At 33.0% G+C, this 14,581-nt stretch overlaps 1 protein-coding gene across 1 annotated transcript; it reads right to left on the reverse strand.

Moving 5' to 3' along the window:
- Nucleotides 1–12,009: 12,009 nt before the first annotated feature.
- On the reverse strand, nucleotides 12,010–13,458 carry LOC148572899 (uncharacterized). The gene has a single exon (XM_088503883.1). It carries the CDS (start codon nucleotides 13,176–13,178, stop codon nucleotides 12,198–12,200), a length of 981 nt encoding a protein of 326 aa, XP_088360009.1. The 5' UTR covers nucleotides 13,179–13,458; the 3' UTR covers nucleotides 12,010–12,197.
- Between the last annotated feature and the right edge of the window lie 1,123 nt (nucleotides 13,459–14,581).

Below are 14,581 nucleotides of genomic sequence, written 5' to 3' on the forward strand. Positions count from 1 at the left end.
AGCATGTCATCGACGTAGACTTCCATTAAGCTCCCAAGGTGAGGGGCGAACACCTTATTCATCAGCCTTTGGTATGTGGCCCCTGCATTTTTTAATCCAAATGGTATGACCACGTAGCAAAAATTAGCTCTGGGCGTGATGAATGATATTTTTTCCTGGTCTGGCTCATACATCGGGATTTGGTTATATCCCGAGTAAGCATCCATGAACGACAAGTATTGATATCCCGAGTTAGAGTCTACTAGGGTATCAATACTTGGGAGTGGATAAGGGTCTTTGGGACATGCTTTATTTAAGTCGGTGTAGTCAACACACATCCTCCAATTGCCGTTTTGCTTCTTGACTAGAACTACATTTGCTAGCCATGTTGGATATTTAACTTCTCTAATGAAGCCGGCTTCTAGGAGTGCCTGAACTTGCTCTTCCACTACTAGGGCTCGTTCCGGGCCGAGCTTGCACCTTTTCTGTTGTACAGGTTGGAATCCCGGATGTACCGAGAGCTTGTGGGACATGAGCTCGGGGTCTATCCCGGGCAAGTCGGAAGCCTTCCAGGCGAAGAGGTCGGAATTGTCTCTTAGGAGCTTAGTCAACCCTTGCTTCAGGGTCTCCCCTAGGTTGGCTCCTATGCTAGTATTCTTTCCTTCCTCTTCGCTGACCTGTATTTCTTCAGTTTTTCCTCCTGACTGTGGTCGTAGCTCTTCTTTGGCCCTTGCACCACCGAGCTCTATGGTGTGAGCCTCTTTGCCTTTTTCCCTCAGGTTCAGGCTTTCATTGTAACACTTTCTTGCCAACTTCTAGTCTCCCCGCACTGTTGCTATTCCCGCAGGTATCGAAAATTTCATGCAAAGATGGGGGGTAGACACCACCGCTCCAAGTCGATTCAGGGTAGTTCTGCCGATTAGGGCATTGTATGCTGACCCTACGTCGATGACTATAAAGTCTATACTCAGAGTTTTGGATTTTTTCCCCTTTCCGAAGGTAGTGTGGAGGGGTATAAATCCTAGTAGTTTTATTGGCGTATCGCCTAGCCCGTACAAGGTGTCGGGGTAGGCTCTTAATTCCTTTTCATCCAGCCCCAGTTTGTCAAACGCGGGCTTGAAAAGGATATCCGCTGAGCTTCCTTGATCTACTAGGGTTCTGTGGAGATGGGCATTAGCTAGGATCATAGTTATTACCACTGGATCGTCGTGTCCAGGGATTACTCCTTGCCCATCCTCTTTTGTAAATGAGATAGTGGGGAGGTCGGATGATTCATTTCCGACCTGGTATACTCGCTTGAGGTGTCTTTTGCGAGCGGACTTGGTGAGTCCCCCTCCCGCGAATCCGCCTGAGATCATATGTATATGTCTCTCCGGAGTCTGCGGTGGTGGGTCTCTTCTATCCGCATCGTCTCGCTTTCTCTTCCCATGATTGTCCGACCTTTCTATGAGATATCTGTCAAGTCGGCCTTCTCTGGCCAGCTTTTCTATCACATTTTTAAGGTCGTAACAGTCATTTGTCGAGTGACCGTATATTTTATGGTACTCACAGTAGTAGCTGCGACTCCCCCCTTTTTATTTTTAATGGGTCTGGGAGGTGGCAGCCTTTCAGTATTGCAAATTTCTCTGTATACGTCCACTATAGAAACCTTTAGAGGAGTATAAGAGTGATATTTCCTGGGCCTGTCAGGACCGAGGTCTTCTTTCTTCTTGGGCTCCCTTTCTCTCTCTTTTATTGAGGGAAGGTGCCCAGGTCGCCAGCTCGACTCTCTCAGCCTGGCATTTTCCTCCATGTTGATGTACTTTTCAGCTCTTTCTTGTACATCACTCAGGGAGGTGGGGTGCCTTTTTGATATGAACTGTGAGAAGGAACCTTTCCTAAGTCCATTTACTAGCCCCATAATGACTGCCTCGGTGGGCAGGTCTTGAATCTCTAAGCATGCTTTGTTGAACCTTTCCATATAATCTCGTAGAGGTTCTCCGACCTCCTGCTTTATTCCCAGGAGGCTTGGTGCATGCTTTACTTTATCTTTCTAAATGGAGAACCTCATCAGAAACTTCTTCGAGAGGTCCTCGAAGCTGGTGACCGACCTTGGAGGGAGACTATCGAACCACTTCATCGCTGCTTTCGATAAGGTGGTCGGGAAAGCTTTGCAGCGCGTTGCATCAGAAGCATCAGCCAGATACATTCGACTTTTAAAGTTGCTTAGATGATGCTTTGGATCGGTGGTTCCGTCATAGAGGTCCATATCGGGGCTTTTAAAGTTTTTTGGAACTTTTGCCCTCATTATGTCCTCACTGAAAGGGTCCTCCCCTCCCGGGGGCGACTCTTCTCGATCTTCATGGGAGTTCTGACCTCTGAGGGAGGATTCTAATTTTAAGAGTTTTTTCTCTAACTCTTTTCGTCGATCCATCTCCTCTCTTAGGTGCTTTTTCTATCTCCCTTTGTCGCTCCCGTTCCTGTTCCAGCTGTTCCAAGCGACTTTGGTGGACATGGACTAGCCCCATTAGTTCAGTTGCGTGGGGCGGTCCATCCTTTTCTGACTCACGCCCCTCCGAGAAATTTGTCTTCGGATTTTTAAATCCGGAGGTTCCCTCCCTGTGTTGGTCGTTGGTTTCCTTTTGTAAGGTCAGGTCTGCGTCGTGGTTTCCGGTATCCAGGTTCTCTTGTTCGGAATCTGATGCCACATGACCGTCTTCCTGTGACATGTCCGCCTTTACTGGTCGATCTCTCGGGTCTCCGACAACGGCGCCAATGTTACGATGGGTAACCGGAGATTATTGGGTTAGATTCGTTTGGCTGGCCCAATCGTTGGAATGAGGGAGTATCCAAGCAGATTGATGCTCCTAGGCCCCCGTCCGACTTCGGTATGAGAGAATGGGGGGTGGTACCTGCAAAGACACTCCGATGCCAAAGTCAGCAAAGGGAGCAAAACAGGTCTAGAGAGTATTGGGCTTAGTGATACCTGAGAAGTGTCAGTGTATTTATAGTGGTGAACTCATAACCACTGTTGGTGTAGTTCCGTTATTCATGGGGAACAACCGTCCTTTTATCTTAGGGAGGTTGAGATATGGCTCCAGGAAGTGGGTAGAGAGATTTTAGGGGCAGTTACTCATTTGAATGGGTGTTTATTTGCCAGCTAATCTTCGTCCCGACTTCTTTAGAACAAGTCGTGGTAGGAACCGACTTCGTGGGGTGAAGGTCGGTATAGAGCGAGGCTTAATCCTTTGGATTGGGCCTTTCGTTTGGACCTGGGCCTTATCATTGGGTCAGGGTATGAACAGTTATATATTTATATATCTTTAATACTATATTATTATTTTTTATATATAATAAATAATGATATTTAAATATCTGTTCATACAAAGGAAAAAAGAATTAAAAAAAAAAATGAAAGAGACATGTTTGAAAATTTTAATTTTAATTTTCGTATATATATTTTTGTAGTTCTCATCTCTTTTTTTAAATAAAAAAAACCTATCAACCTTCGTATTCACCCTGTCAAATCCTGCAAATTTGGCAAGTTCAAATTTTCATCCTAACCCACTTTACTTTTTTGATAAATCGGCTTGATAATTTTGACCTATTGTCTCCTCTATTCACAAATCATAACAACTTAATTGAAAGCTCTTCTAAATGTTGACCAACCAACTAATCCTAACTAAGCTGATAAATAAGCTAACACTAACTAAAGACCCTTGTGGTGAAAACTGAAAAGGTATACAAAAATGCAGAGGAGAGAATGTAATTCCTTGGAATTATTGAATGAGTGTATTTCGCTTTAGTTCAATTAACCTCGACACGTGTTGATTCAAGCTTAGTTTGTATCAATGATTTTAATTCGAAAAGCAGATACGATTTTTTTTTAAAGAAATAAGCTCGACCCAAAATTTATTAATTTTAATGTCAAAACTAATTTTACAAGTTTCGGAATAATAAAATGACAATAACATTGTATAAATAGGGATTAAACAAACACAACAATTAAAATGAATTCAACTAAACATAATATGCAACTAAAATAATTTGAAGGGTTAAGTACAATTTTGGCCGTTTTAGTTTAGGCCGAAAATTTTTTAGTCTTCAACTTTTTTTTTTTTTTGCATATAAAATCGTCCTTAAAGTTGAACTTAGTTCTAAAATCGTTTTTCGAACAATTATATCATCAATATCATCATCTCCATCACACCTTCAGAAGAGAGAGAAGTAGAAACTCAGAGAGAAAAGAAAAAACTCAGAGAGAGAGAAGGAGAGAAGGAAGCCTCACCTCGCCCTCGTCCTCGCCTCGCCGCACCTTGCCCTCACTGTCGCTTGACCCTGGCCCTCGCGGCGCCATGACTTGCGTCCTATCCTCGCCGCAACTCACCCTTGCCGTCGCTTGGCTCTCGCCCTCGTAGCACCACGACTTAGGCCCTAGCTTTGCCGTGACTCGCCCTCGCCTCGCCGCGACCCACCTGGCCTTGGCCCTCGTGTTTCTCGTCGTCATCGGGTAAGTAGTGATAGTAGTCGTGTTCCTCGTGTCCTCTAGTAGTCCAGCGGTGCCTTTATTTTCACCAACAGTATTTCTTCTTCTGGCAACCAGAAAGTACCTTCAAAACCAGCAATCAAGAAAAAATGTAATCTTTTAAAAATGTTAGGTACAAACAAAAATTGAAAAAAAAAACTTCATCTTCCTTTTTTTCCTTCTTCTGCAACAAGTGTTTTAAGAGGAATCACAATCTTCAGCTCCATTGAAGGGATCGCAACCTTTGGATATGAGTTTTGTTAATTGTATTTAAGGATTTTTATTTTTAAATTTTGCTAATGAAAGAAAAAAAAGTAACTAACTTGTATTTGGTAATTAGATTTATGAATTTTTAGTTCTTGTAATTGAAGATGAATTTAGAAATTTCTGATTCATGTAATTGGATCTGAGTTTTGTTAATAGAAGAAGAAGAATTTTAGTTCTGAGTTTTATTAATGGTTCTGAATTTTATTAATGGAAGAAGAAGAATAATGAGAAGAACAAACCCTAATTTTTGAACATGGATTGTTGTTGCTTTTATTAGTTCTTTGATTTTGGTGAAAAATTGGAGGAAAAACAAGTTGTTTGTTCTTCTTGTCAATGGCTAATTTTTTGTTAATGTTTGTTTTGATGACGATGATGATATATTTTTTTTTTGTTAATGATGATGATTTTGGAGATGAATTGTTATTTTAGTTTTGATTTATTTGAGGTTGTTGTTGAAGGTTGGATTTTCTTATTGCATTCTTGAATAGACGGTGATGGGATGGTAGTGAGTGGGGTGGTACAGATGTGATGGAGTAGTAGTGGGTGGGGTGGTGGTGGTGGTGAGAAGAGAGAGAGGAGATATTTTTGTCATTTAAAAAATTAATCTGTCTAAAAAGACAATTTTAAAATTACTTGAATTTTAGGGACAATTTTGTATGTAAAAAAGAAAGTTAGAGACAAAAAAAATTTTGGCCAAAACTTTAGGGATCAAAATAATAATTAACCCTAATTTAAAAGAAATAGAAATTACTTAAACGTGAATAAAATGATAAACAAAAATAAAGTTTAATGAATGAACTAAACTGAAAAAAGGAATAAATAGAAATAAACAAAATAAATTTTTAAGTGTGACTTAAAAATTTTGCAAAAATTTAGTTTTTTTCTTTTTTTTTTTTTATCAAAGATAGAGAGATTTAAATTCGCGACCTCTTAAATGAGTATGGGAGACTATGTCATTTGAGTTATAATTGATTGGTTTCGATTCTTCACTTCTCTTATTTATAGAAAAAGAAATTTTCTTATACCGAATAGTTATTATTCTTTTACTTTATTTATTTTCCAAGATTAATAACTACCCACGTTCTTATGACATCTTAAGAGTCAAGTAATAGTCTCTACATTCAAACTAAAATTTATCCTTTACAAACCAATTTATTTTCCACATATTATTTGCACCCTTTCTTAATTCGACTTATCCCTTTCATACTTCGACTATACCTCTGTATCGTCATCCATATCTTATGGTCGAAATAACTAACTGCTTTGTCGACAGAATGAATATATAAATACACTGGGTCACATGCTTCCTTATATACATATAGTGCTAAGCATAACTAACTTACTACTTTGATGTATAATCTGTTCTTAACCTTCAGAGAAAAAAATTGAATGCAATTGCTTAACGACAATCTCAGTTTCAATAGAATGATTTCCAATGATCATGACATTATCCATCTAAGCTAATAAGTAAATGACAAATTTGGATTTTTCTGATAAATAATGAATCATCATATATGGAGTTGGAAAATCCAAATCATTTCAATTTGGCAGAGATAGTAAACATGTCCGTTGGCTTCTTATAAACGTATTTTTATTAAAATTAATAATACATATTAAATAAGATAAATTTTAATTATTTTTATTATTATTATTATTATTTTAATAATTATTTGAGAAGACATTATTTAAGTCAAACTGTTTTAATGACCAATTTATTGATAGAGTTAGACTAATAATAATCACTTGAACTATTTGAAATTTAGCATTTGGACCCGAATTTGACAAAAAATTATCTCAAAATAAATTCAGTTAAATAGAAAAGACTTTCATTGCATAATTAATATGTATAATTTTATATATTTTATATAATATATGTTTATATCAAAATAAATTATTTTAATAAAAATAACATTGTGTAATATAAAAAACATTTTATGGTAAATTATGTATTTTAAATTTTTAATTACAGAACACCCTTACCAATGGCCGTGGTTGTCCTGCCAATGAGTTATAACTCAAATGGCATAGTCTTCTCATACTCAATTAAGAGGTTGCGAGTTCGAATCTCCTATCTTTGGTAAAAAAAAAAAAAATGGCCGTGGTTGTCCTTGTCGTGATTGTGGGTGTGATGACGTGGATGCAAGTGTGATAATCATAATCCTATAATTCCAACCTTAGGATCTTGTTTAATTTCAATTTAGTTTCTCTTTTATATTAATTTTTCATTTTCATAAAAGATTCAAAACAAAGAAAAAAATTAGATAGACAAGCTAAGGCGAAAACATTTTTATAATGCAAAATCCATTTAAAATAATTTATAACCGAAAATGAAATTATAAAACAAATTCTGGTGAAATTTTCAATGACCGAGTCGAAGATGAATTATTTGATCCCTCATGATGAAATGATTATTAGAAAGAAGGAATATGCTTACTTCATATTCAATTCACAGTTTCATACCCAAATAAGCTAAACATTCTGGTAAAATGTCACAAAAAGAGATTTTTGCTAGCTGGTTTGTAACCTTTTAAAGTAACAAAATTATTCAAATAAAACGACCTTAATTTTCGTACCCGTTATATTGAATCAAGTGGCAATTATTTTAAAGCGAAAGTTGTTAATCATCATTATTGTGATGGACTAATGTCTTCTCAAATGATGGATTCTACTATTGGTTTTCGTCTAATATAATAATAATAATAATAACATCAAAATTAATTTAGCACCCTTGGTTGAAGGATATATGGATAGATTATTTAAAACCCTACGTCTCGTCATCAACAACTAACTCATTAAATATAGTTTAATTTTATAGTATTGTTGAGAGTGATGAAAACATATGATTTGAGGCCTTAATATATCTTGCTGTTTTTCTTTAAAAAAAAAAAATTGTTTATCTTTTGACACTAGTGACTAATTCTTTTACAATAAGAAAATTCTTCAAAAAATTAATAGATAATTATTAAATATACTTTATTCTGATCGATAAGATTTAAATTTTGAGAAAATTCCACTCCCCTTCCCTCTATTTATAAAATATACATTTTCCTCCCTTATAACTTTTAAAAAATATCTTCTTTAATCTATTTTAATTTTTTTTGTTAACTAATTTTAACTTTATCTATTTTTCAAAAAAAAAAATTTTTACAAAAATATCCTTTAACAAAAATTTTATTTTTTTGTCATTAATTTTACTTACTAAAATATCCTTTAATAAATTAACTTTTATTGATTAAATTGTATTTTTACCAAAATATTTTTTAAAAAATTTAATAATTAAATTATTTTTTCTAAGATACCCTTCAATAATTTTTTAATTATTAATTATAATTTTACCAAAATTTTTGTTAACAATTTTTTTATATTTTACTATTAATTTTTCGATATCAATATATATTATTTTAACATTAAATAAAAAAATTCTTATCATTGTTAATATGTATAACAATTAATATATATTGATATTGAAAAATTAACAAAAATTTTGGTAAAATTATAATTAATAATTAAAAAAATTATTGAAGGGTATCTTAGAAAAAATAATTTAATTATTAAATTTTTTAAAAATATTTTGATAAAAATACAATTTAATTCATAAAAAAAGATTATTTTGGTAAGTAAAATTAATGACAAAAAATAAAATTTTTGTTAAAGGATATTTTTGTAAAAAAAATTTATTTTTTCTTGAAAAATGAATAAATTTAAAATTAGTTAATACAAAAAAATTAAAATGGATTAAAAAGAAAGTTTTTTAAAAGTTATAAGGGAAGGGAATGTATATTTTATAAATATAAGGGAGGGAAGTGTCATTTTAGCATCTCGCAGGAGAAGGGAGTGAAATTTTCTCTTAAATTTTTTTATCACGTGATATTTATTAAGAGAGAATTGAACTACCACATTATAAATAGTAATTATAAAAATATACATTATTAAATATTTATTTTTTTAAGATATATATTTTTGATCTAACAGGTCATGAATTAATCTACTACGGTTCCGAGTTTTATTTAAAAATTTATTGTTGGCTCAATGAATTGCTGTATGCACAAGGAGACAAACTTTAAATAAAATAGAATTAAGTATATAAAATAAATTTAAAAAATAATTAAGAAAAATAGTAATTATAAAACCTAATCTCTATTGTATATTCAAAAGATCCTTACATAAATTGACAAACATTAAAGGTAAAAAAAAACAGTGATAAACATTATGTGTTAAACATTATGTAAACGTGATTAATTGAGAAAGTGGGGTTATACTTTTAAATTGACCTTTTCTTCCTCAATATAAACACAACCATTAGTTAAAACACATAAGTATAACCCACTTGAATTTCTTTTAGTCACTTTGAAAAGACTTTTCTTTCCCATCATCACACACGGTTAAAAGGTGTAAGTTTATCTAAGACACATTACTATGTATAATCATTATTAGTGTTTAATCAAACTATTTTTTTCCCTTAACTATAAGCAACCTCTCTAAGCTACTGTTTAAAACACTTTCAATGTTGAGAGACAGAATCTTCTTTTATAAAAATAAATAAATAAAATTAAACAAACAAACAAAAAAACACCTAGACTTTCTCTTTGAAACGTACTAAATCCAAATTAAATAATGTTTCATAACATGACAAATATTATTTTCAGGGAGTGAAAAATGTGATATAATTTATTTTGGAGGAGTTAATGGGTAGAATTAAAGACCTGCAAGTGATGTCAAATAATCAAAATGTAGTGCATTGGATATCAAAAATAGACTACAAACAATAGAACTTTAATTTAAAAAAAAATAACTTTTTGAATTTGCTGCATAATTTAAAAATTTTAGATTCATTTTACAAATTTGATCGATTTCAAGCACTTTAGTATTTGGAGAAACTTTACAAAATTTGAAGATTGTCAAAGAATTTATTGGTGTGACCGTTTTTGGTAATGTAGTTGCTGCTAACAATACAGATTTTTCTGAGTTGTGTTTGGTTCTATTCTCTTTTTATCTTGATGGCCATGTCGAAGGAACTTTAGAGTTTGGGATAAGATATCTCTTTTTTAGTGGAGTGGATTGTATTTTGTTTGGAGTTGTTTGATAGAGGGTGTTTTGTTTTAAAGGTTGTATTGTACTTGATCCTTCTTATACTTTAGTTATGGTTGTGTTGTTTGTTTGGCATCTATAGTGATGCCACCTCTCCCTTTGTAGTCGAAAACTTTGTAAAAATTGATAAAAAAAAATGAGCAAAAAATTAGAAAGTAAACATATTAATCATTGGAGTTTAATATAATAATGTTAGTGTAAAAATTCGACATAGTAAAGAACTCGATCATAGTATAACAAACGGTCATTCGACCCTTACAAATAATTGAGTTAATGGTATGCAAGTCGAAATATCATAATAGTGGGTTGTTCCATGAGAACGTTAGCACACAGGGTTTAACTTACTATGCAAAGCGGAGTCGATATAGCAAGCGTTCCATAGTCGAGGCATGATAATCACATGTGACGTGATCTATGCACCATATCAAACGTGTGGTCTAAAAACTAAGGTAAGAGAAGACGTGAGACTCAAATTTGAGAGTCAAGATTTTTCATGGTCAAAGACAGGATCATGGCCTAAGAAAAAGGAAGAAGTTAGATCGTGTCAATACAATTCACTCTTTATAACCTATAAATAAAAGAAGTTCAAAAAGATTCAGGAACTTCAATCTAAATATTACACTACCACACAAAATTTTACAAAATCTAAGTCATATTGATGTCAAAGAAAAATATAAAATATCAGTACAAGTGTCTGGAGTCATTTTTATTATATTATTTTTTTATTTCTTCCTTTTATTTCTCTTTTATTTCCAATTTATTTTATTGCTTTGTTTTTTTTCTTTTAGTATTTTAATCTCCTTTTTCATTTATTTTAGAGTTCAAGTTGTTTATCGTTTTACTTATAGTCTTCGTTTATTTCATTTACCGTTCTTCTTGTTATTTATATTTTTATGTTATTTTATTCATTTTCTTCAAGTATTTTATTTTTAAGTTTGTATATTGTCAATTATATATTGTGAGCTTTATCTATTCTCTTGCGATAGAATTTATTACAAGTATTTCGACATAAGTTGATTCAACATTAATGCTAAATAATTCTCGAATCGAGCCTATTCTTTTTTAAATAAGTCATATCTATTTGCAGAATTAAGATTTTGATACAAACTTGATCGATATTTTGTGTCGAGGTCGAAGAAAAAGCAAAATCCAGGCAAAACAAATATTATGCAAATAAATTAAACAATTACATCCATCATATTTTAAGTAATTTAGTAAGATAAATATAATTAATTAATTAGGTAAAGTATGTATGAAATTTATTGTAGTTTTGAAGTGAGTAATATGGTATAAATCCTTACTTTTACTACCAAACACAAATGAATCTCTTTGACTTTGATTTCATTAGAAGTAATTTTTTTTTCAATGGTAAATCTTGCAAGTTTAGGACTAATTCATCACAAATTTAAATTCTATTTATGAGTTTGTTATTAGTCAATAGATATAAAAAATAACATTCGAATCTTCAACACTTGTTTAAGCGGACAAGTGAACCGACCACTTGACGAATCCTTAGGAATCGTAATTCTTTTTTTTGGTAGAGTAATCGTAATTATTTAATAAGTAAAAACTAACCCTTTGTTAGTTTCATAATGAATAACATTTTTTTTTTCGGACCTGAATAACATTCTTTTTATATTGACCGTGAATAAATAGCCTTCAATTCTTGGGCCGAAAGCCTATAATAAATTCCTCTACTTTTGGTCCAGTTCCAACTCAAAACTCAGCTCGTTTTCTCTCCTTTGTTTTTTCAAAACTTCTAATGTTTTTGTTTGGATATTTCTTATCTCTTTTATGTTTGGGTCTGGACTGACTTGTGTTTAGTTCCGAAATTACCCCTATACTGTATTTTTGGGGATAAAGACTCATATAAGGAGACCCAATTATATGTTGTCCAAAAAGACCAATTCAAGTAAAGAGGAAGTCATACTATATACATAGCTTTTGCTTAGTTTTTCTTTGTGTTTGTTTTTGGGCCTCTAACCGTTTTTTTTTCAATATAAACATTTTCTCCGAATTCCGAAAATCATACAACCTTAGTTAATGAAAACATCTTCTGCTTTCATCCCTCTCATTCTCTTTCTCTCGAAACACTTACATATATAGACCCCAAAAAATCAAATCTATGATTACGATACATATCTACTTATCAACCATGTATTGCTGAGAAGTTAATCTTCCAATCACTATCATATCATATAAGATCGAATAGCAATAAAATATCACAACAATGTTTGTGAAAATATCCCGTACTAGTAGAATTACAAAAAGAAAAAAAAAATTAAAAAGAAAAAAGTAAAAGTATGTATATTTGATTTTAAAAAGAAAAAACTATATATATATTTTCCTATCATAGAATTTAAGTAGAGTAAAGAACCCAATGTTGACCGTCGATTTTAATCTTAAGACCATTGACTTTTGCAAATAAGTCAACGGCTCTTCTAACACCTCTATTATCCGCCGCAGTAAAATAATCATGGCCGAATATAATTCCGCCGGGTCGGAGGATTCGATACCCACGGGTTATATCCGACCAAGCAGAGAAGAAGTCATGACCCGCATCTATTTCTACGAGATCCGCATACACGCCCCATTCACATAGCTTTATTAGTGCTGACCCGCTTGAAAAAGGTACGGGTAAAATTGACCCGGTTTTGTTAAAATTTACCGCGTTCATTAAAAACTGGTAATACAGCAAAACGTCACCGTTTACCATCGGGATTTTACTGAACCGGTCTCTGAACCCGGCCCAACCGCGAAAATCATCGATGCACAGAATCTGAGTCGAGAGGCCGAGTCGCTGAGTCAACTCGGCCATGTGTATCGCCGACGCGCCTAAGAACGTGCCAACCTCGACGATGACGCGTGGCTTCACGCGCCTTATGAGATTCTCAAATACGGCACCGTTTGAGCCCCATCCTTTGATCTTCGTCGTTCTCCGGAGAAGAGGAGCGGCGTGCGGCGGCGGGAAGTTGCTGAATGGTGACGTACCGTTGAAGAGACGGTCGACGAGAGTACGTCTAACGAGTTCCGGTGAGATCGGATCAGCGCACCGAGTCGTGACTCGGAACGAGTCGAGCTCTGTGGAGTTGACTGTTACTCGAATAACAGAGTTGGAAGTTGAGTCAAAATCAGAAGAAGAAAAAACGGCATTTAACGGCGTTGACGACGCAAACGGCGGTGCTTGCTGTTGCGGTGGTTGTGATGACGTGGCAGAGGGAGCGGAGAGGTAACCTATGGCGTAAGTTAGCAGAAGAAAGATAAAATACGCCGCGGGCTTTGCTGTTCTGAGAAGTGAAGAGAGTAGTCTCTTATTATTGTTGTGTTGTTCGGTTTTCATGATTTAATTGAAGTTTGTGAGAATTGTTATAGTAAGGTCTTATTTGTTGAATCTGTGAAGAATAAGGAAAGAAACATAGGAATCTACGACGGTGTTGTTGTTGTCGTCGTTGTTGTGAGTAGCGACAACTATTGAGAGTTTGAGACCACAAAAAAGAACGATGAAGATGGAAGATATAGGTAAAGTACTGATTACTGAAGTTGAAGGTAGTTATTCAAATTCTTTCTTTTGTGTCAGCGAATGGTAGAGATCAGATTTCTTTGCTGTTTTGGATTTTTATTTATTCTGGTTAATTTGCATGGATTTGACCATTTAAAAATTAAATTAGGTGGGGGGTAATGAGTAATGCCGTATATGGTTGGAATTAATTATATAGTTATGATTATGATATAGTTTTGATTTTGGAAAAAGATTTTATTTTAATTTGTATGATTATGATACAGTCCTGTTTCCATATTTTTCCTTAGAATATGTAAATGAACATATATGTAGTATTCTATTGTTTTAAATTTTCACTATAGACTATAGAGTTAGGCATATTTGAGATAGAATAAATAAAGGAAAGTAGTTGGTGAATGTGACTGTATTTATCTTCCACCTAGATGCTCTATTTGATTTTTTTTTTTTGAAAAAGAAAATGCATTTATGCATTGGCCTTTTCTTTATCTAATGTGAAATATTTAAAACTTTTCTAAATAACAACGTCTTTACTAAAAAGTTGGATGAATTCAAATATATGAATTATATTAGATTTTATTATATTTAGATAAATCAATTATAATCTTAACTGAAAGTGATTGTAACTGTACCTGATTGAATAATAAAATATTAAATCTTAAATTTAATCTTAGCTAAACAAAATAACAAATTTAAACTAATAACAAATTTATTATATATCTTTAACACTAAATACAAGATAATTGAATGTACACAAAATTTAATTTATTAATTTATCTAATTTATTAATTTGAATATCGTCCTTATTATTATTTCTTTCAGTTACGTATAGTTCATTTGTTTAATAAAATAAATTAATGAAACTGATTAAGCAATCAAAAGAATTAAAATATGAAGAATATCCTCCCCCCTCTCTCTCTCTCTCGAATTTAGTTAATGAAAATGAAATAAATAATATATTATATTATACAATTAAAAAAAAATGCAGGCCAAAAGGCGATAGAAATAGAGTACAATATAAGCATTTGGAAATATGTACCAACCTATGCATTCTATTCTCCAGAAATTAAAAAAAAAACCTCATATAACAGTTTTAGAAATGTCCAAATCCAAACCAATTCAAATTAAACAACTCATCTAATCCGATCCAAATCGAAAATATATTAAAACTGCACTAATTCGAATTTGAATGAATTTTATCTTTTGCAAACTACTGGATCGGATCG

This window comes from Arachis ipaensis, chromosome B2 (genome assembly GCF_059453495.1).
Source record: "Arachis ipaensis isolate K30076 ecotype BB chromosome B2, ASM5945349v1, whole genome shotgun sequence".
NCBI lineage: Eukaryota > Viridiplantae > Streptophyta > Magnoliopsida > Fabales > Fabaceae > Arachis > Arachis ipaensis.